At 38.6% G+C, this 23,867-nt stretch overlaps 1 protein-coding gene across 34 annotated transcripts in view; it reads right to left on the bottom strand.

The window, feature by feature from the left end:
* MADD (MAP kinase activating death domain) overlaps nucleotides 1-23,867 on the bottom strand; it is a 76,417-nt gene that overhangs the window by 13,912 nt on the left and 38,638 nt on the right. For 10 of the 34 annotated variants that reach the window (XM_049825826.1, XM_049825845.1, XM_049825833.1 and 7 more), the window contains 13 exons: nucleotides 22,734-22,940; nucleotides 17,723-17,776; nucleotides 14,556-14,653; nucleotides 14,149-14,232; nucleotides 11,088-11,246; nucleotides 9,289-9,397; nucleotides 8,662-8,724; nucleotides 8,161-8,281; nucleotides 6,901-7,006; nucleotides 4,301-4,411; nucleotides 3,254-3,361; nucleotides 3,006-3,170; nucleotides 1,692-1,764 (listed from right to left, as the gene is read on the bottom strand). In XM_049825826.1, coding sequence (XP_049681783.1) covers nucleotides 1,692-1,764; nucleotides 3,006-3,170; nucleotides 3,254-3,361; nucleotides 4,301-4,411; nucleotides 6,901-7,006; nucleotides 8,161-8,281; nucleotides 8,662-8,724; nucleotides 9,289-9,397; nucleotides 11,088-11,246; nucleotides 14,149-14,232; nucleotides 14,556-14,653; nucleotides 17,723-17,776; nucleotides 22,734-22,940 — 1,458 coding nt within the window. The remainder of the gene's footprint in view (nucleotides 1-1,691; nucleotides 1,765-3,005; nucleotides 3,171-3,253; nucleotides 3,362-4,300; nucleotides 4,412-6,900; nucleotides 7,007-8,160; nucleotides 8,282-8,661; nucleotides 8,725-9,288; nucleotides 9,398-11,087; nucleotides 11,247-14,148; nucleotides 14,233-14,555; nucleotides 14,654-17,722; nucleotides 17,777-22,733; nucleotides 22,941-23,867) is intronic. The other 24 variants (XM_049825829.1, XM_049825839.1, XM_049825854.1 and 21 more) reach the window with 8 other exon arrangements.

The raw sequence follows: 23,867 nt of genomic DNA, 5'->3' as shown, positions 1-23,867 counted from the left end.
CACTCACTCATAACAGCCTTCTGAGAACCACTAGATTTTTAAGTATCATAATAAATTTCATCCTGGTTACGTGAAGAGATATCGGTGTTGGCTCAGTCTGCATGTATTGTAGTTCATATTGGGGTTTTGTTTGTTTTAAATGCCACATTTCATTTCTGCATGGTAAGACACTGCAACCACATAATACTACAGACAGCATAGTCTTCAGTACAAACACATAAGCAAGCACAAACTAGGCTTGCATTTGTGAGCTTGATGACTTTGTATGGCATTGTTTTATGCTTTCAGCAATGAAAAGGTCAGCATGGTTAAAACAATGACAATTTAATAGAGCACATTAATAGATGACAGTCTAGGCATTTTCATCTAGTTTCTTTTGCATCATTCAGTTCAGCTAGGAAACGATTTTTTAAAAATTATCAATTGTGCAGAACCACTGAACTCTGGAGAATGGCTTTTAAACATATTTTTAATACTGCATTGTTGCCTAATTCTTAAAATAGCTTTCAAAGACCCTTTTGTCTCCTCTACCCTAGTGGAAGTCCAGTCCTTCCTCCCCCTCCTCAAATTAAACTGGACTAATGGTAGGAGGAAGAAAATGGTGGTTATTCCAAGCTTCAACAGCTAGCTGAGGGTTGAACACTTAGGATGCTACATTTAAACACAAGTAATTTTTTCAGTCATGCTGCTTACAGTTATGAGTATAAAATGTAGATCCCTTAGATTTGGCATTAAGACACACCTAAAATATAGGCTTGCACCTCAAAGCATGGGTCCCAGAGTCCTAGCAACCACTTGAAAAAAAAAAAAGAAGTAGTTGCAACAAAAATCAAACTTGAAAACATGAAACCACAGCGATGTTCCACTGAACCTGCAAACAGACTCCAGCAAGGGAGAAACAACCATCTTATGAAGGTATAAAATAAGTCACCTTCACGTTTGTTACCCAGGTACATACAGCATCTGCTGCTCTCTGGGACTAAGAAAAATGGAAAATTGCCTTCCCAAGAACTCAATCTCCCAAAACTGCAAATCTACTTTTCTAGGTTTTTTTTTACTCGACAGGAAAAGGAAAGGGGTGTTTGCCAAGAAACATTTCACCAATATAATTATACTATCTTGTCTCAGATGATGATGCAAAACTAAGAAGAATGTCTACAGGGGAGAAGTTATACTGATAAAGGACATTGGCTTAACTGCACCTTTGGACTTGCACCAGTACAAGACTTTCCAATACAGAAAAGGTTTGTGCATTGAAAGTCTGCAGAAAGCTGCAGATTCATCACTGTAGATTCACTAACGCAAACAAGCATATTTATTAGCCTCCATTCTCAAAGTGGACAACGTTGTTCTACATCTCAATCAGGAATATATAAGGAGAAGCTAGCCAAACATGAAGAGAAAGTGAAGCTGAAGTTTCATAGTCTTTTCTAGTTATCATTTTAGTGGCAGCTAGTCCTCCTTACATGTAACTCTTCTTTATGCAAGTGTTTTGGTTTTGTTTCTATTTAGAGTGAGGTATATGGGGGCAAGCTAATGATAACACTAAGTGTGCTACATACACACAGATGTACAAAGCTACCCTAAGATTTCCAAGTAAAAGGAGATTATGTTCAAAGAAGTTATTAATAAAAAAGTTTTGTCAGTTGCAAATTAAACAACAAATGTTCCCAACAAGCAAAATCCTGTACCTGGTTTAATGCTTTGCTGCCTTGCTGCTGCTCGCTCCATACTGTCTTTTACACAGTAGTATAATTCCCGACACTAATATATAAAAGAAGAGTAATATGATGTTATTTTTCCAAATTACTAAGGGAAGAGAACAGCAAGATTCTAGGATTCTACAAAAAGAACAAGCCTCAAGTGGTGCATAATGACAAAAAGCCTATAAAAGTTCAACCACAGCTAATTACTGGATGATATTTATATTTATTTTTCAAGTTGACAGAAAAACTATTTCATATCATTTCATAGCACAAAGTAGTGAAAAGTTCATGGCTTGGCACATGCTCATGAGCAATCTAACCAAGTTTACTCAGTTTCCTAGTGTCAAAAAGTCTCAAAAACAATGTCACAATCCCCCCCTTTCTTTCAGCTTCCAGCAATCAATATTACTGGTCATGCTCATATGATCTATCTTTTTGTTATTCATATCAATTTCCTTATGCCATATTCTTCTCTTCATCGTCCTCCAACTCCCCTCTTTAGTATCAAATAATAGTTAAGCCATAATCTCAGAAAATTTTCTTAAATTGTACTCTATCTGAAGCCCAAGATACATGCCATTAATTTTCCAAGTAACTTCTGTAGCACACTGCTTTTGTCCTCCTTCTCTTTGTATTCACACCTGCATTATGATGACCTAGTCTATGTAAAATTAATTTTTTGAAGCATAAGTCTAATCCTTTTATATATCTCAAAGATAATAACCTTTCAATGTATTACTTACATTTACAAATCTTTACCTTTTGTTTGCTGGTCATTATGTAGGAGTTACTGGAGTTTTCCTAGTAGGTTTAAGCTATTTCTTTATATTTGCAATTAATCATAAGGAGAAAAAAGGGGCTTTCATATTAGTGGAGAATGTAGGCATATATGAAATAAAAATCAAACACGGGCCCATGGAGAAAATTTTTTACCTATTTTGTCAGTTTGGGTTTGTCATTAAAAATGACACAATTAACTCAATTACTAAGACATAGTTGTATTTAGCTTTTTCCCCATGAATCTACCACAATATTTTTACTACCTTTAGAAACCTGCAAGCTCACACAATATTTATTAATACTGATGCTTTCCTTCTTCTAATCAACTGTCTTCAGGTAAATGACAACGCATAACACCAGCTTCAGATACCAGTGCTGTTAAAGAGCCATTACAGTTCAGTAACTGGTGCTGGAGAGAGAATGCTGTTTTTTGATTAAACATGGAATATGACGCATGAAGGATTTGTTTGTTCTATGCAGTTTTCCCTCAGTATTCTGTGTATTAAACACAATGTGTACCTTCTTTGTGTAGAACTTGTTCAGTTGTGTCTCCTGACCATTCCTCCGCCAGAGGCACAGCACTTTTGTTTTGGGACAGTAAGTCATGTTGATGAGCTTCTCATACCACCAACGTTCATACACAGTTCCAATATTGCTTCTCAGCACAATGCAATCATCACATACCTGGGTGCACAAAATATTAAATAAGATTTCTAATATTATCTATTGAATGCTACTACTTGCGTTAATATTATTCTTTTCTCTACCTCCATGAAAAATATGTCTCCTGTTGTGTCTGTCCCCGCATGTACTACAAAAGTCTGCTTCTTGATGTGACGGCTGCCACTGGGTCTCACAGGGAGTTCCCGTCCATTCTAGAGAAAAAAAATATGCAATTATTAATGAACTTTGAAACCAATCTCTCCTGATCTTTTGCAAAACAGTCCATCAGGTGACACTAGAAGCATCTGCAACAAATGAAAGAAAAAAAGTATTTTTAACACAGCTGATTGGAGGCAATTTTGGACAAAGCTGTAAGCAAGATACTCTAGTAAGTTTAGTTTCAACAAGTGTGACTGTAAGAGTTATCACAGCATACAACAACATTCATGCTGGTACCGTACTCAGTATGGGATAGTGAGGTGTCTGGGTTCCAGTAACATTGCAGTAAACTGGTCTGCTTTTTCCCAATCAATTTTAAGGTATTCTTCTGTCCTTTCTATGCATAAAACTAAGTTCCAAATGTAAAAATGCTTTGAAAAATTAGCTTTCAAAAGGACCTAAACTTGCATCCACCCTGGTGATGGTTGTGCTAAAAGCTGGCTAGTTTTATTAACTTCAGTGTTAGCCTATATTCTTAATGAGCATTACAGGACATAAGGTTTATTCTGCATGGAAGCTGATAGTGGAAACAGTTTTGTATAGAAACTGATTGCTACAAGTCTTATAATGACCTGAAAACTGATGGAAAACTAAACACTTGTTAAAGTCATAGTAAGAACAAAGGTTCCCACCCACAAAAGTGATATTAAGAAAACATTAGGGTTGCATAGAACTGTGGTACTGAAGTGTCATGTTTATACATCTTTTTATTGCAGTTCTAACTGGTAACTGCATAACATAATATTATTAACAGTCATACAATCACTGTCTTTATTATTCTATACATGTGAAGGCAGTATTTAATAATTCAGTTTCATTATTTTTAATATTTTTAAATTAGTGTTGCAGACCATTTGTAGAAGAATTTTCAGATAATTTTTTTCCTCCACTGTAGCTCCCACAGATACATCACTCATCACTGTTTTACTTACCAGATTGGCAAGTTTGTCTAGAATATCATTTATTTGCTGGCTGTGTACCAATCCAATATGTGATTTTCCCATTAGACGACGCACCTTTTTCCTAATATCATTCTTGTTCACCTAGAAGGCAGATACAAAGGCAGTTACGTACTCTCCTCTATTCACAGGTGGCAACTTCTATCTCCCATCTCCCAAAATCAACATATCTTGGTTTTAATTGCTAAGACAGCAAAACAACTGATCTCCAGCTCAGTCATGCTAGGGCCTCTTCAGCCCAGCAGTACAAGCAGAAGCTGCATGTACACCACTCTTCCCAGCTACTGGGCAAGTGATAGCGTGCACAACAGATTTCCTGCCCGCTCTTGCACAAGAGCGGCAATTCCACTACCACGCACTTCCAACTACTGACATCAAAAGCCTCAGTTCTCCATGATGCCACTCATGTGATGACTCTCATCTGCCAGGCTAGCTTCTCCACCTCGTCCTCTGCAAAAAGTTGATTTAGTCAACTGTGGAGCCCTCAGCACAAGAAATATTAACACAAAGGCATGATATCTTTCAGAATTCTCACTCTTTCATGATCTGTTTCCTGGTCACTAGGCCACAGCTCTAACATTTCCATATAGTCCTCAAACAGCAGCAGGTTCCTCCTGAAGACGAGCTGCAGGGAAGCTTGGAAGCAAAACATTTCTGCTTCAGGTGTCATTTCAAAAGGCTATTATGTATGCCAGCCTTTGACACTTAAGGCTTCAAGACAGTACACTCATGCTTGAGTGCTGACTTCAAGCTAGATTGGACATTCTTTTTAATCATATTGTGATTATGACCTTAATGCTAGAGAGCACACAAAACAAATTCAACCTGTGTCCTTCCTTTGGCAAGAGTTCTTTGCACTTGAAAGAAAGCATTGTGATTTTCAATAATTTTTAAGGTAAAAACTACTGGACTCTGCTATCCCAAAACAAGAACATAAATTAAAATACCAAGGTGTTGGGTTTGGAGGATTACGCATCCCTTGATAGCTCAGAAGGATTTGCCTCTCTAGCACCAGAAGGCCTTCCAACTTTGCAGTTTCTACTGGAAGCTGCCCTAAGATGAAACACCTCTGTACAGTCTTTAGTCTCTTAAAGCCTTCACTCTAATTGCTTGAAAAAAATCCTATAAACAAATAATATATACCAAATTCTAGATCCACCACCTTTTATCCCAACACTGATTATCGGGGGGGGGGGGGGAAGGGGGGGGAGTAACCACAATAATGGAAAAAAAAAACCAACACCCCACAACCCTTCTTTTGCCCAGTCCTTCATCCCATCCTTACTGTTGAGCATCTCTGAAGATGCACTGAAAGAAACAGTATTTTTATCACAACTCTTAGATCCCCTATATTGCCTTTTCATCTATAAGTGATAGGTCCAGAGTGATATAATTTTCAAAGGCATAATATTCTGTTTGCCTCCTTATCCCTTTCCCCCAGGAAACTTTTCTTGGGGATCTGATTATTTTCACCACACCAAGACACTATTCCTCTCTGGGACTAACTCTGTCGACATCTCTCATTAAACAACCTTTTGAAACCAATATTACTTGCTCTCCTTTTGCATCCTTTGATGAAAGCAGCTGCAGAGGTTATTAATTCTACTTTAAGTATGGCAGCAATGCAAGTCCTAATAGCCAAATCCCACAATCATCTTCTGAAATGAACTCATTCGAGGTATACTCAAATCCCATCTTAAAACTTACCTTCACATTCCATTTATGTCAGGAAACAACACCTTCTTTCTCTCTCCTCACTGCCTTCCCCCCCCCCCCCCAAAAAAAAAAAAAAAATTCCATACAATAACTTCTTCTACTGGTTGGGTTTCACACATTCTTTATCTATGGAATGATGTCTCACCCCTCCCCATTTAAAATGAATTTTTATCAAACTATCATCTGCATACAGCTATTCTTACTGTCAAGCTGTTGCACTGGACAGCACAGTACAGTGCATCAAATCTGTTACAGGTAAAACCACACACATAAGCTGGTTCTAAACATGACAAAAAATTTTGAAGATTGATTTTCCAGTGACTTTGAGGGAGGATTTGCACCATCTAAGAAACTATTCAGACTAAAAGAAAGATATTGCTAGTAGCCACCTGCAGCATTAAGGTGCATACAGATGATGCTGAGGAAAAAAGGGTTGCTTACTAGTAATGGCAAATTTCATGTTAAGTTATTGGTACGCATATTCACAATCTGCTCACATTTGGAATTTGCAGCTGTGAGGAAATCAGATTAGAAGATGCTCTCTACTTAATTTATCACCCACACCTAAAAATAACAATGTCCTCTAAAGTTATTAGTAGAAATAATAAATTTCTATTTTAAATGGCAATGTATATGCACACCCATAGCATAGAACTGTGTAAATTCAGACAATATATCTCAAAGAATCTCCAGGTACTGAATTAATTTTTTTATTAAGATTAGGGAATGTTTTATAACATTCTTTTATACTTCACTGTTCTGGGCTCTGTGAACAGACATGTATGGTTTCAAGACAACACCAACAAAATATACTGCTGAAATCTGAGCAGTGATCTATTAAAAAGAAAAAGAGTCACCTTTATCATAAGCATATAAGCAATCATATTATGCAGCAGTGTAGCCAACAAGCGGTCTTCATCATCCTCCAAACGCTTTCGATCATGTTCTCCCAGGGAAAGGTACCTGCAAGAAGAGCTAGATCTGAGGCAGACTCACAGGCATTGTTCATCCAATTTGTTAAAGCACTGGCAAAGGACAGAGCACTATTTGTAAAGTGTAGGGCAAATAAAACCTCCAAAACCACTAAGCCAAATGGGCATTTTCCAGGAAAACACTATGATCGCTAATTAAAAATTTCCATTAATTATCAACTAGTTGAAGTAAATAACATCTGCTCAGTGGGAAAGTTCTCAGTGGTCTGCTAGGATTACCCATTTCCTCTTTTCTGCAGTCACAGCTCCATGACAATTACAACTGCCAGAAGAACATGTAACTCTGTACAAGAGCTACCCGCCTTTAGAGCTTAAATGCAGCTGAAAGGCAGAAGTAAACTGATGAAGGAAACACAGGCACTCTCTTTTTCCAATAAGGTAAGTAGTTTGTGGAAAAAGAAACAGTTTTCAAACTAGCACCCCATAAACTTGTTCTTATTTTGGCTACCAGATCCCATGTTACATGATAGCATGGGTGTAGGTGGTACAGTGGTAGACAGAGCAGAGAATGATCAGATATTAACAGAGCTGAAGCGAGGGGGGAACCAAAAAACAAGCAGGTAGTAAAGAGTGAGATCTTGGAAGTAGTCTAGCTTTAAGTGACCACACAGATATTTCTAGAGAGTGGTTCCCTTGGGGTTTTTTTTTTTTGTTTCTTTTAACTACAAACTGTAAAGTAGAAACACTTATAAGTTACTTTGCGTTTTGAGAAGGCTCAAGATGCAGTTTCTGAAGACATTTAATTCTTTCACTTTATGTCAACAAACTGATATCTTCCTTTATTCCAATATATAGTCATCTTGTCACAGAAACCTCTTGCTTTACTACTAATCTAGTCTATTCCACCTATTCATACTGTGATTATGCTTCTATTATCCATTTCTCTAGAAATATCACCTTTCCACAAGAGTTAAAAGATATATTTCACAACTGAAGATAGTATTTCAGTATCAGGAGATACTGGCCAGCACAGAGACAAAAGGCTCACTTTTGAACACTCAAGTATAGTAACAAGGTTTACAAAGTGACAATAGCATGTTCAGCAGAATTAAAAACACTTTTTTTTAACTATTTCAGCCCAAGGTGAAACAATGAGGAGGAAAGAGGTCTGCTAAAGAACTTTACCTGTCAATCATCTCCTGAGGTCCCTGGTCCATCCCCATTCCTTCTCTCTCTAACATCACAGCATCCAAAAAAGCATCTTCCCAGAACTGCATCTGGTCCCACAAGGTTGAACGCTCTTTGCCTATGCAATGTATACAAAAATTAAGCATTTATTCCATTTACTCCAGTCAAATACTTTAGTTCCTGTTCCTTCCCACTCCTTGAACATACCATAAGCCAACACACAATTAATCCATATTAAAAAAAAAAAAGTTACTTTTAAACCACAAGCAATATCACAACTGAAGAAAAGTGTAAAAGAGAAGAAGAGACACATCTCTCATTCTAATTCATGGCATAATCTTTTTAATCTTTTCAAACCCTTACACAAAAGTACCTCTCATCTCTATTCTTTAAGGAGTGTATCTTCTTCCATATACTTTTAACACTGCCTGAAAGACAGAAATATCTTGCACAAACACAGATCATGGCAAACACACAGAGAAGTGGAAAGATTATTACTCATAGAGAAGGTTTCCATTGCAGCATCCTCTAACTGGTCCCAGACAGATCCTTTATCCCTACCTTCACCATTCCAAGCAGGTAGCAATGATAAACGGAAAGGATGAAAAACACAGGAAAAGAGAGCTCTTGATTAACAGCAAGTCCAGATGAAATACATTTCAAAAAAGCCAATATACTCCTAATTCAAGGATACACTTGAAGGCCATTACTATTCTGAGTTTAGTAGCCCTCTGTTCAATAACTTAAACTGAAGGATCTTTTTTCAAAATCAGCAATACATTTTAGCCTTTTATCCATAGCTAAGTAAGTGCCTTCTCTCCTTTTCCCAACAGCTTAAAGAATTCACGTTCGAGAGCAGCAAGAGACTTGGACAAACTACATTTTATGCAAACTACACCACTCACACCCGTCTCCTTTTATTCAATATCCCCTTATTCAAGCCCCCCAGCAAACCTTTGGCTTTACTCTGAATGGCCTGATGCGGTCTCCTATTCTACCAGTAAGGACAACAGTAAGTGGTTAAAAACACTCTCTGGGAATGTAAAAATTCCGGTCTGCTCCAGACATGACTCCACCTGAACTTCAGTCTAAAAGATCCCCTCCCCACAAAAAAAAATAGTTTACCCAGAAGTCCTTCATAGAGATAGACACGTTGGTTCCCATCCTCTGGACCTCTCCCTGGAGTACCACCTTTGCTATCCTTCACACTCTGCTTCAGGTTGTGAGACTTTGCCTGAAAATAATACAAGGAGCTGTAAGACAATTTAACTCTGCACCCTGCAGGGCTGTTTCTTGCAGTCCACTGTTGTGCTTAACAGATGCAGTTTGCAGCCTATACTTCATAGACGCTTCTCCCACAAATGTTCACAAAACAAATCAATTACTCTGTTCAAAGAGCAAGGTAATACACTTAAAAGTCCAGAGTCTGACAACGGAAAAACAAAGAGATACAGATAGGGAAATCAAAACGCAGAGGAAGCAAAATGCTTTCCTGAAGGAAAACTGAGACAAAACAAAACATGCAAATCCCAGACTAAAGGAAAGAACAGCTAAACCTCTTCTATCATCCCCCATATTTCAAGCTTATGCAGTAAGTTTGCCCAAATTTTAATAGTAAATCTTTCCCACTGTTTAGGAAATAGCTGAGTATCACTGTCATTGTGCAGATTGTGAGGAATAAAGGAAGAAATACACAGCTTGCTCAGGACTACACAGAAAATGGATATTCACAAACAGACTAAGATTACCCAAGCTGTATTTCACATTCAGACTTTACAGGTTTCATTTACCATTCAAAAAGGTATGACATTAAGCAAATGATTACATATCATCTTGTCTGAAGAACTGTGTGCTCAGACTACCAGTCAGCAGGAACTGCAATAATAAAGCTGGCCCGTCTATTTCTCTCCCACCAGCTAAATTATGGTGCAATACTTGACATTCACCATACATCATATATACCCATTATCTTTGTTCTAAATCTGTTGCAAGGGTTCTTAAAATTCCATTTAATTTCATTAATCAAGTAGAAAAACTAAGTGTTTAAAAAAAAGTCTAGCTCTTTAGTAACTGAGAAGACACCCTCTTGCAGCTAAATAAGCGGACATGTTTACATCATTTTCATGCTTTTAGAAGAAATTTGCAATGAAGCACAATGATTTTGTTTGTTGCTTAAAATTAGAAGTAGAAGCCCTGTAAAGGCTTTTACAGTCTTACGAGGATTATTAAATAATGAACACAGTGAGACCAAATCTTAAGGCATTGCAAGTTGTTTTCATATCTGGCTGACAGCTTGACTTAGCCAAATCAAGCACATAATTATTTTCTTTGTAAGATGTATGTTAGAGGTTATACCCGATAATCAAGGACTTCAAAAAGAATTTTACGGCATACAGATCTTCCAACTAGGAAAATATATTTAAAAGTTATGATTATACTTCAAATAGGATTAAAGTAATGATTTAAAGAAAGAGAATAGCTGATAAACCTACAATGGGTCATCGCTTTCCTGTATCAAACAGCTGCTTCTAAGAAACAGGAAATCTGTTCCTCTTAGGTAAGGTTGAACAATGCCCATGGATGCTGTTTTGCCTCTGAAGGGCAATTACATGTCCATTTGGTTGAGAGGAATATTGAATGGGGGGGAATTAACTATTGCTAGAGCCTGTAACATGCTGGGAGATGTGAATCTACTATTCTCACAGAACCGTGTATTGCACAGGAAATGAAGAAAGGTACATGGATCCATACAAAATTACATCTTTAATATTTTAATATTGTAAGTCATTGCTGATTAACCCTTAGAACAGAATCAGAGATCCTCTTCCACACATGCACACACATTGAAATGATTACTATACAAGATTTAATTTTTAAAAAGAAAGAAAAGAAAAATAAAAAAGTGAAGTCTGCAATGCCCTTACAAAGATAGAGCTAGTAGCAGAGTTTGTCTCAATTTCACTGTCTGACACAGTGCCTCTGGATCCTGTCAAATTGCCACCATTTTCCACACTCGGGCCATCACCAGCATTGCTACTCAAGTCACTGTCTGCTCCTAACGTCTCTCCAGAACTGTTACTAACCTGTGGAGAAAAATAAAGAAGTTACCTTCAAAAGACAAAGACATGGTGGAGAGAAAAGTTGTAAAATGTTTCTTCTTAAGGCACAAAATACGAAGCTGTACAAATGAAGGCCACATTTGCCTTTTCTCCTTCAGTAACATTATCTTTTAATCAAATCCTACTCTGCAGAAAAAGAAAGACTCAAAAAGCCCTTCAGAAAAATCACAAAACTGTTTAGGTTGGAAGGGATCTGTCAAGATCACCTATAGACAAGCCCTCCTGCTCAAGCAGGGTCAGCTAGAGTACGTTGCTGAAGACCATGTCCAGTCAGGTTTTTAAAATCTCCACAGATGGAGAATCCACAGATTTCCTGTGCTTGAATTTTTGTGTTGACTGCCTCTGGTCCTGCCAGTGGGTACTACTGAGAAGAGTCTGGCTCCCTTGCCTTCATTCCCTCTCATCAGGTATTTATACCCATTGATAAGATCCCCCCAAGCCTTCTCCAGGTTGAAGAGCCCCAGCTCTCTCAGCCTCTCCTCTCATGAAAGATGCTTCAGTCCCTTAATTGTCTTTGTGGCCCTGAGCTGGAATCACTCCAGTAAGTCCTTATCTTTCTTGTACTGGAGAGCCCAGAACTGGACATAATACTCTAGATGCAGCCTCACCGGTGCTGAGTAAAGTGGAAGGATCATCTTGCTCGACCTGCGGTCAATGCTTTTCCTAATACAGACCAGAATACCATTGGCCTTTTCTGCCACAAGGGTGCATTGCTGGCTCACGGTCAGCTTGTTGTCCACCAGGAACCCAATGTTCTTCCCAGCAAAGCTGCTTTCCAGCCAGTCAGCCCCAGTGTGTACTGGTGCCTGGGGTTATTCCTCCCTAGATGTAGAACTTGGAATTTTCGCCTTGTTGAACTTCATAGATTCCTCTCTGCCCAGTTCTCCAGCCTGTTGAGGCCCCTCTGAACGGTGGCACAATCATCTTGTGTGTCAGTCACTCCTCCCAGTTTTGTATCATCTGTGAACTTGCCCTGTACCATCATTCAGGTCATCAGTGAAGATGTTGAACAGTACTGGCCCCAGGGGTACACCACTAGTAACTTGTCTCCAGCTGGACTTTGTGACACTGATCACAACCCTCTGGGCTATTGTTCAGCCAGTTTTCAGTCCACTTACCTAACCCATATTCTGTCAGCTTGTCTATGTTACAGGAGACAGTGTCATAAGCTTTACAGAAGTTGAGGTAAACAACAGCTGCTGCTCTCCCCTCATCCACCAAGCTAGCCATCTCATTGTGGAAGGCTATCATGTTGGTTAACCATGACTGCCGCTTTGTAAATCCATGATGACTAGTCCCATTCACCTTCTTGTCCTTCATGTGTTTGGAAACATTTTCTAGGAAGACTTTCTCCATCACCTTTCCCAAGGACTAAGGTGAGGCTGACCAGCCTGTAGCTCCCCAGATCTTTCTTGTTGCCCTTCTTGAAGAAGGTGGTATTGGCTGTCTTCTAGTCTTCAGGAACCTCTCCTAATCACCATGACTGTTCAGAGACAATCAAGAATGGCCTCATGATGTCATCAGCCAGCTCCCTCAGCACTTGTGGCTGCAGCCCCTCAGGAACCATGGGTTTATGTATATCCAAGTTTGTTGAAGTGCTCCCTAGCCTGGTCATCCTCCACCAAGGGTAAGTCTTTCTCATTCCAGACTTTTCCTCTGGTTTCAGGGGCCTGGGATTCCTGAAGGCCAGTTTTACTGGTAAAGACTGAGACAAAGAATGCCCCAAGTACCTCAGTCTTTTCTACCTGTCACCAGTTCCCCTGCCCCATTCAGCAGCAGGCCCACGTTTTCCATAGTCCTTTCACTTGCTGCTTATGTACTCATAGAATCCTTTTTCCTGTTCCCATTCACACTCCTTGCCAGATTCAACTCTAGGTCCATATTGGCTTTCCTAACCCTATCCCTGCAAGATAAGACAGCAAATGTTTACTCCTCCTGGGTCACCTGCCCCTGCTTCCACCTCTTGTATACTTCCTTTTTATGTCTGAGTTCAGTTAGGACCTCTTTGCTTATCCATGCAGGCCTCCTACTGCCTTTGCTTCATTTCCTACTTGTTGGGATAGACTCTTCTTGAGCTTGGAGGAAGACATACCTGAATATCAACTAGCTCTTCTAGATCCCTCTTCTATCTGGGACAGTATCCGATAGAATACAATTACTGGGTCCATTAGAGAAAGATAATCAGAGTATTATTCTTGTTACAGGCTGGGAAAAAATCATGGAAAGCCAGATATTCACAGGTATGCAGCAGTTTAGAGAAAAGAAAAACTAACAACAACAATAAGAAGCAAAGTTCCTTGGGTTTTATCCCTGGAATATGCCGTATGAGATAACAAGTGGTAGGGAGAAGGCTAATTTTTTTTTACTGAATGCATTCCTGCTATTTTTTCCCTCTAGGCCCTATAGTTGATCAGAAAGCAAGCAGACATTTTGATAAGATTCAAGTGCTTTAAGGTAATACATCAGAAAGTTTGTTCTTGTTTTTAATGCATCAAGCAATCTGTCTTTTTTGCTCTCAGGTTACATTTTTAAATTTCTATTCTTAATAGATGGTTTATACACAACTAAGGCATATTTATCAAATTATTGCAATCCACCAGTTCCATAAATACACCAATATGTAGGAATATGTAACAGCAATGAGCACCATATATGAAGGATGCAATCTGCTAATAAAGCACTATATGTTCTGTCAGACACACGTGCTTGCCACCCACTTGAACACTCTGGAGAGAGAGCTCATAGACATACATTATGCATGTGTGATAGTATGGAGCCATACCACACAAAATGTAGGCACAAAATGCCCTCCCCCACTTCAGCAAGCCATGAATCACATCAAAATTTCACTTTGGGCATATCCTACCACTGTGCTAACTTCAGAATCCTGGCTTGTACTTCGGACCATAACTGCTGGTCCTCCACTGGGAATAGCGTCGAAATCACTTTTCTGCAATCCAAACATATAAAGGACAGGAAGAAAAGTCACATTAGTTTTTATCATAACGAGAGAACATCACTTCCCGACCCTTTGGGGTCTTGAATCACACGCCTTACGCTTCCTTAGTTTATTTAGCCAGCCAAATACAAACTACTGCCTGCATGTCAAAAAGATCATGGGGTCATAGAACTGAGAAGTTCGCAAACATCAGTCTCCTACAGGAAGGGGAGAAGAAATTTTACTGAATGAGCCTTTCAAGTATGCTCCAAGCCTAGAAGTCTTCCCACAATTAAGTAGTGAATAGCAGAATAGCAAGCAGAGGAGCCACTGACCTGAGAACCTGAGGCCAAACTGAGGCCACTGTCTGCACTGATTTGGGATTTTTTCTCATCCGTTTCTCCCAAATCAAAGTGTTTCACACCTTCTGGCCCTGAACAAAGGAAAAAGTATATCATTACTGTACCAAGAAAAAACAGCACGGCAGAAAGCAGATGACAGACTGAAAGCAGGAACAGTACCAAGAAAACAAATGTGCTTTCTCATTCCTTTGATTTTTTTTTTTTTATTCCTTGGTACTGTAAACAACAAGGCCAGCAGGACACATCTGCCATTCTTCAGTTTGAATTTCAAATACTCCAAAGTCATAGTCCAGGAGTGACTACCACTAAACAGTACCTTTGTTAGCCATTCAAGAGAGAAAAGAGGACAGACAAAGGTCAAGTAGCTTCCAGTTACAATAACACATGCAGACCAGTTGCCATTCAACTCTAGGAAGCCACTTCCTTTATTCTTGGTAAAATAAAAGAAACCTATTTACTTAAAGTCAGAATCCTTTTTTGAACATTTAATTTGCTCAAAGTCTTGGACTGAGTTTGTTTGGTTGCCCACAGCAACTATCTAGGCAAAAAATCAGGCAATGGGCAACAAGAACATAAACAGCGACAACTGATGTTACACCAGTAAGAATTTCAAGGAAGAAGCTTGTATCATGCTGTACTTCGCAACATTCCCCAATTACATTAACAAATGGCTCTCCAGAGTTGGCAATCACGTAGGTCAGTAGTGAAAGAGGGAATCAGCAAGCTTTAAGTCATGCATTCATTAATCCGCCAATCCAAAAACAAAAAAGGGGAAAAAAAGATAAGGAACTTTATGTTCAATTTCCCATGCAGTTCTAGAATCATATAATCTGTTGTCCTCTGATGGGATGGCAGAAGGAAAAGAGAATGATGGAGAGGTAGAGCCTGAAAAGAAATCTGGATAAGCACTGAACGAGATAAATAACGAGGCAAGAAAAGAATGTGTTATAGACTGTACACAGAATGTCACTACTCTCAGAAAGGGGAAGAGACTGAATGCAACACTTCTGCCATATCCATATCTGCCAACTATTCAGTAATAGGAAGACATGATCAGCAGCTGGAATATTTGTATTATGTACCCATGACTATATCCAGTATCTAAGCAAACAATGACACTATTCTCTTAGAAGCACTGATCACAATAACCTGGGAATTATGAACATGTTTGTATTACATGTAATATTAGAGAGGGTAAGACAGCGAAAAGGAAAGAAAAAGGGAAGGGAGGAGAGAGAGAGAGAAGGATAATATACAAAGATTTGTGGGAGTGAGTTTGAGATGGTATGTAAACTCATGAATAGCAAAGCCATAAGCGGGCTGTGCAGACCATACTAGCTTACTACTCAACCACCAATTCTCCATGTGAACGGTTTTACAGAAAGTGTTCTTCATTTGTGATAGCATTCTGCCTAAAACCGTATGCCTTAGTTACCGTAAATGAAATCAAAGATTCTAACAAAGTATAAACAAAAATTACAAAAATAAAAATAACTAAAAATATCCTTTCTATGAATTTTGAATCTTATTTTCCACTGAAATATACATTGCTCACTTCTAGAGGTCTATTTCCACTCCTTCAAATGGCCACCATTTCTAGTTCTGAATAATGATGCAGCAAAATGTTTTATATCTCATTACTACAGCAAGAATACTAAACTTCAGCTACGTGTACTTTAAGCAGTATAAGAGTTCCCTGTCCCAACACATAATTCAGATATATTTCTGGCAATTTGACTTTTAAAGCAAGTGAAACTGACTGAAGCAGTTCAGGTATTTGACAGCTTTGGGCAGTACTGGTAACTGAGTTTGAGGAGCGCAACAACCACAATCACATTGTTGTCACTATCCATTTACAGGCACTTACAAACCTCCCCTTCCCTTCTTTATGGAGTTGTATGTCTAATACACATAAAACACTAAAACCTCAATTTATCCCTCCCAATGTAGGCTCCTACCTGAAAGGCCCAGTTTGGGAGAGTAGCTGTGTTCATGTGCTATGTGTGTCTCACACACACTCCTACCTCAGCAGAAAGCAATTCAGATCTTACAGCAGAGGTGCCCCATTTGCCCCATTCTCTTTGAACTAAGTCCAGATGCTCACTTGTGCTTAACTGAAGTATTTAACTGAGGACCCTAAAACTAATGTAGCAAATCCAGGCCTAGTCAGAATGTCAGGAATTTTCACCCTTAGCTATTAATCCTTCCCAACCTTCAGCCTTCAAAAGGGCATCAGCTCTGCAAAGTACAAACTACACTTATGGTTAGGAAACACCTACCACATCATGGTTATTATAAACTAGCTATTGTCCTTACCTCATGTGTTCCTATTTACAACAGTGATAACCAAAGAGCAAAACCTTGTACTACACCTGCAGATAATATATATCCAATATTTTATTCAATATCATATTTCAACAGATGTTAAGATTTGTGTAGATTTAGACTACTATTTAGACTCTGCAACAGCCTCCAACTATTTCATCACTCCTCCTTTAACATGGGATATAAAAAGCAAAATCAAGTTGATTGCATATTATGAGGCTATTCTCTAACAGCCATCACTAAATACAATTCTTCACATACACCTTCTCTCTCCCCCTCAAAAGTATGTCTTGTTGCAGACTGACTGTGGTCATAAACTGTTCATGGTTGATGCCAGGTAACAATATCTGCCATTCCACGGCTTGAAAGAACAGAGAATTCTTCATTCCAGTAACATTCAATCAATCAATCAATATATTCGCATCAAAGACTTTTTAAGTCTTAAAACTGGTCTTTAACTTTTAATAAAGGAGATGGAATATCTTAAAATTCTTCCACATATGTCTGATATGGTGAGGATGCAGAATATCTGCTTCCCCTTCTTTGAAGAAGGCAACATTCAGGGGAGGAAAAAAGAAAAGGGGGGGGAAAAAAAAAAAAGAAAAAAAAGAAAGAAAAAAAAGACATTTGAACACAGTTTCCCCAGGACAAACTGATCTGTTTGGCCTCCTCAATTATGCAGGCTTTCTTGATAGACCTTTGTTCTTGTGGTATAAAAACCATATGCCATAGATGCAAGCTCACCCTGCACCTGGGGAGTTGGCAGTTATGGGGAGGCTGGAGGAGTCAGTTTCTACATTTTTTAATTTTCTTACTCGTTCTTTCCAAAGATTTTTGCTTTTTCACTTCCTGGTGCTTGTTCCACAATTCTACCCAAGATGCATTGAAAGCAGGAGAGAAAGAGAAAGAGTCAGCGGCTGGTCAGACAGGTGAAAATGGGGAAAAAAATTTGAAACAAAAACCCCACTCCTTCATCTCAAAAAAAAAAAAAAAAAAAAAGGCAAAAAAAGCAGAAATTTACAACAACTACTGAGCGAAGGGTTAATTAACACCATTTTACAAGAAATCAATGTTAGGAATAGAGCACTGCATCATCTCTCATCTATAGAGAATTCAAATGTTTGAGGTGACTTCATACAGTGAACCAACTAAGGAAAAACAGCTATTATGAACATATATAATGCAATTAATCACCTTCCCTGAGAAAGCCCTTTAAGACTGTCAGATACTTATTCCTCCAAAATGTAGGCATCACAGAAGCTCTAATTAACAGAAATATTTTAATGTCTCTAGTTTATATCATTGAAAGGAAAAGGCAGAAAAACCAGCAGCAGCAATCCCAAGAAAATTAAAACTGTAGGTTAACACAACATTTAACCAATATTATATCTTAAAAATTATCACAAAGTTTACAAGTACAAGTTACTTTTGACTTGAGAGCATTCTCAATAAATGCTTGGCTCTGCCTATCAACCAGTCCTACATGCAAAAGTTGAACTTCTCTGCACCCACTTGTTCCTATCAGGGTATAAAGAATGGAAAATAGGGAAGAAGAAAAATGAGCAAGATATCATGCTTAATGCCACCTTCCAAAACTCAAAATAGGTCATACCACTGCAATCGAGTCAAGCAATTCCATAAGAAGATACAATGCAGAGAAAAGGAAAAAAGGCTTAAGTCTGCATGTACTCTTTTCATTTGAAGCTTAGGCCTGAGACGAAATAGTGATGAGGCACTTGCACTTTTCTATCACTCACATTCCTCAACCCTCTGAAATGCAGTCATCTTTTCTGCTCAGAAACATCAGATCATTCCAGGTGCTGGCCTGTTGGCCAAAGGAAACATCACAAGGTGACATGCTGAACTGACTGAATGCTGGGCACTGTCCTTTCTCACTAGCACAGTTAAAGCTGGGAATGCTACAGAGGAAGATACTCTTAGAAAAGCAGAAAAGGCAAAGGGAAGAAAAAAGAAGTACAATGTTCTTCTGCTGTTCCTCAAGGAAACTTGCTGAGCAACTAAAAGGTCACTTGAAGTGTGTCAGAAACCCATCCCACCCTGCAAATGGCAGAAATTAGGGCAAGACAGGCTCTAAAAAAGTTCTATTTAGCAAAATGTCTACTGAAAAAAAAAAATAAAAAGAAGATAACATTACGATTGTGGAAGAAGGCTCCACAGTATTATCATTAAAACGTATCAGGAGCAAGGCAAATGTAGCAAGGGAGAAAAAGCTCGAAAGACAGTTGCTAGCCAACTAATTTCTGTATCTGCTTCATGATTGATGGATGTTCCTTCAACTTTTGTAAGTACACAGATGGATAGGATAAAATTGCTTATGGATCCAAACAGCATCCTATAGGCTTATCTAGCTGAGTATTCACTGACACAGATAACAATCTCTTTAAGATGTACTGAATTTGTTTGTTAAAGGGCTTTGAAGACATCTGGCCTCTTAAGTGCTCAGTCTATATGGCTTTACTTTAAAAACCACCAGGCAGAAAGCTGTAATACCTGCCATTAAATTGCGTTTAGCTGACTTGCCCGTTAATTCAGGGTAGACTATATCCTAGCACATTAAAACCAGCCTAGATTTTACTGTCAACTACTTTGTCAAAGAAGAAAAGGAAAACTTCAAATAAACTCAAGGAGCATAAAATATTATGCCTATGACTTTGTTACATGAGCCTGAGCTAAACAGGACAGCAGGTCCAGAAAGAATCTGATGCAGACGAAGTAGGTAGCACAATCTTTTCAGTTTCAAAACCCTGTCAAAATAAAAGTGCCAGCATTAAACAATTATTTAAAAAGGAGTAATGGAAACTTCAGTAAGTACTGACATTTTCATTAACAGTTACTGCAAGTATGCAGTAAAACCAAACTAATCAGTAACGTAAAGGGGGAAACTATTAACTATCAACTTTAAAGCCACTGGTGTCCTAACAAGAAGGCCAACACTACAGGTGATGACCATGGACCCTGGAAGACAAGAACCCCAGAAGTAAGCAAATAATTGGTGATCTTTCAAGAAATAAATTATTAGAAGCATCATCTTCACAATTAACTTCCTAGCTAAGCAATTAGGTATTAAAGCACAACAAACATCAATCCTCAACTGCTAAAAATCCATCACTCTACCTCAGAAATAAGAATTTTCAATACCAACAGCCTTCCCTGTTACCAGGGAGCATCCCACATACTTCAGAGGTACACAAGAAACCAGAAACTTTCCAAGAAGTGAACAAGAAAAGGGGGTCAAGCAGGAACACACACACCCTGAACTTTGGAAAACTCTGTGAACCTCCTGACCGTTGTTCCTGTAGTACAAGAAAACTGCACACATTCAGCTACCATACCTCTAGGTCTCAGAGACGCAGTTTAATTGCCACGCTAACATACCCTCCATGTATGGCTATTGCAAACAGTGCTGTACATGACTTTACTCCATCATGCTGATGACTTACTTCCATTCTAGTATTTCCTCTTGTAGCTAGATCAAAAGATTAGCAGCCCAATTTGTATTTTGTCCATACAATACCAATAGATTCATTGAGAGTTTTATTTACATAACTGCAAGCTGAGGCTGTAAGCACCTTCCAAACTTCATAGGATCAAAGAACTCCTGAGGTTCAAAGGAACCTCTGGAGATCATCTAGTCAAACCTCCCTGCTCAAAGTAAGGTCAACTAGAGCAGGCTGCCATAGAACCACGTCCAGTCAGGTGTTCACTATCTCCACAGCTGGAGAATCCACAACCTTTCCAGTGCTGGATCATCTTCACGTAAAATATTTTTTCTCATGTTTAAATGGAATTACTTACAAATACTTTGTTATTTCAGCAACATCTAAATGTTTACCAAATGCTTCTTCCCTAAAGAAGTTAGTTTGAATGAGAAAGTCTGCATTTCACTACAGAAGGAATTTCAGCCTAGCCATGACTAACTTTGGTCCTGTATATCCAAAATATTGTCTTATACTGAAGCTTCCATAACAGAACATAAAGGAAGTATAAGAGCCAAGCAGCTTTAAATTATCTTCCTGCAACACAAGAGAAATTTCCTTTACTTCTAGATCCCAAGAGTCAGATGAACATGGACACTACATTGTTTTTACAGCAATTTTTTAAAGACTGACTTGCATACTAGTTCATGGTTCTTGGTGACAGACAAAACCAGTTAGAAAAAAAGGCTTCAGAGAAAACATTAGTGTCTTTCGAACTTTCATCAGTTTTGGCGAAACCATATCCTTCTTGTAACTTAATTCCATAGAAGACAAGTGGAGATCATTAGAGCATCAGAACCACCAATAAGAATTTACCTGTTGCTTGTCCTTGAAGATTGCGAATTGTTTACAGCTAATATTCTGTCAACAGTAGTTAACATATTAAGTAATACTTCTTTTGAAAAGCACTTCTTACGATGCTTCACAAACATGGAATGTCTGATCTCTATGATTCCCATTTCTATGAGGCTTTGATTTCATCTGAGGGAAAGAGCAGTCTCAGCAATCCAATCAAAAGACCTCTCTTCATTCTTTAAAAGAACGCTGGCCTAGCATCTGTTTTATTCTTAGTTGTGCCAGAAGCATACTTTCCTTTTTCTCTTTTCTACAGAAAAGAAATCAAGTACCCAGAGTGAACTAAACCACTATAGTGAAATGCTAGAAATCTGAATCTCTTAGCTCCCTGATAGATTTTCAAATAGAGTGCAAGACTAGTTTCTGAGCAACTGCCTCCATAGATTACCTCTTGAAACAAGAAAGCAAATCAAGTCACAAGGGGTTCAGTGTCAATTCAGAAGGACTCGACACCACTCAGCCTGCAGCTGTAATGTGGGTATAAGAATGAATGTCTGCACTCCTGCCACGTAACTACCCAATACACACATTCCCTTGTCTTATGCCACATACTGCAGGTACAGCCTCACAGTAGCACGCTGCTTTCAGAAGATTAATCTTGCATACAATTATTCCATTAAAAAGTTATTTTAAACTTGCTGTAAGAAGTGATGGCTAAAATTTAACCTGACATATTTTTGGAGCTGACAAACAATTTCTCTCATATGCTGATAGTACTTTTCTCTTGTTTACAATCCACAGCATGTTGGATCCAACTAAAAGATTTTTTTTCTCTTTTTTTCTTTCCACCCCTGCCCCAAAGAAATCTGTAAAGCCCTTTTTAGGTAAAACAGTTTAAAGCCTACTTCTAACTTTTTCCCAGACATAGGGAAAAGCTACACCAGCTAAGAAAATGGACTGGGAAAATTTCCAGTGACCAGCCTAGCAGATGCTGTTTAGAAGGACACACATTCTATTTACTATCGCATAGAAGGAAGATCCATCAGTCCTGCTCATTGTAATACAACAACTAAAATCTTTTTGGCAGTTTTTATTATTAACAATCAGCAGATCCTGGGTCCCACTTCTATCAGGATGTAATCTAGATAATCCACAGGTAGTCAGCAATGATTGGAAAACTTTTGTTTCATATAGTCCCTTCTGCAGCTGCCCTTTCCAAAGTCCTGCTGGCCCTGTTTCCCTTTTGCCATTTCCTGTTGCTTGAAAACATCAATCACAGAGCAAAAAATAAAGTTGTCTAAAGTGTAATGAAATTTATAAGCAATTAAGATTAGAAAGCTTCTGGGAGAAAACTGCCTTGGATAGTTTATCCAAGAGTAGAGTGAAAACACCTATGATTGTTCCTTGTGACCCAAGGTGTAAAATGAAGCATGTTACAGCAGCAATGTAGTGTGTTAAGATGGAGAGAATGCAAATAGAACCTAATGCCAGAATAGAAGTCCCTCCTGCACTTCACAGGCACCTCAATACACACCAATGGAAGCAATAAAATTTTCTTCCTTTAGACTCCTTGTGTCAAATTCCCTTGGCCCTTTGCCTGCAGGGCTCGGTGCCTTTGGCATTAGCTGAGGTACCGGCAGCTGCATTGCAGGTTTTGGCTCCACTCTTGGGGATGATGCAGGATCCTTGCCAACTGGAGTGATAGATCCATCCGTTGGACTTCGTTTTCTCTTTTCTGGTTCTTTAAAGAAAGAAAAAAAAACAAAAGCGTTGGGAAAAAAAAACCCAAAAACAAACATAAGGAAAAAGGAAATGAGAGCAGGAAGATGAGACAGATGGTCTCACCTAAATCATTAAGCCTGGCACTGAAACAGCTCAGTCCCACATTTGTTCCCACAGGTCACCATAGCTTGCAGATAGTCTGACACACTGGTGGAAACAGTAGAGGAGAAAGCCAGAGTGCTGTTTTGGGGATACTCAGATTATCTCCTTCCTGTATATTTGAAACCTAGGAATCTTCTTTGACACAGTAACTGTAGTATCTCCTCTGCTGAAATGTCCAAAATTAAACAACTCTGCCTAAACTACCAAGAATATCACTTCTAGAATATAAGCAAGCTCCTCCTGCAGTGAAAAGATGACAAATACAATCATCTTTGATAGGTAACACTAAATGAAACTTCAGTTAGGAAAAAAAACCAAAAAACTATCAGCTATAGCTCTCAGCATTCTCCGAGACTTCCTATAATCATATATCCCCAAAGGCAGTTTGGATTATTTCTCTGCATCAAGCTCCACAGTTTGAATTACAGCAAAACTTTCAGAATAGAATAATTAAAATTAGATTTTCCGTAAAGAATCTCCTGCAATCCTGCACAAACTGTTCCAATAGCTGATGAGGCCAATAGTCAAAATTTCATATCCTAATACCTAAATTTGTCATACCACTAGACCTTGTGATATCTTTGTCCAGTAGATTAAAGATTCTGCTATCAGCGACACCTTTCCATTTAGCTAATAATTGAAAACAATCAACACCTATCATTCAATAGACTGAACACCTCCATCTTTCAGAACAAATGTGTTTTCCCAATTCCTTGTAGGTCTTTTCAGAAACCTCATTTTTTCAAGATCTGATGATCAGAACTGGAAGCACTAAGTCAGCTGT

This window comes from Accipiter gentilis, chromosome 22, assembly GCF_929443795.1.
Source record: "Accipiter gentilis chromosome 22, bAccGen1.1, whole genome shotgun sequence".
In the NCBI taxonomy this organism is placed as follows: domain Eukaryota; kingdom Metazoa; phylum Chordata; class Aves; order Accipitriformes; family Accipitridae; genus Astur; species Astur gentilis.
The sequence above is the reverse complement of the archived record's forward strand: the minus strand, read 5'-3'. Positions and strand labels throughout refer to the sequence as shown.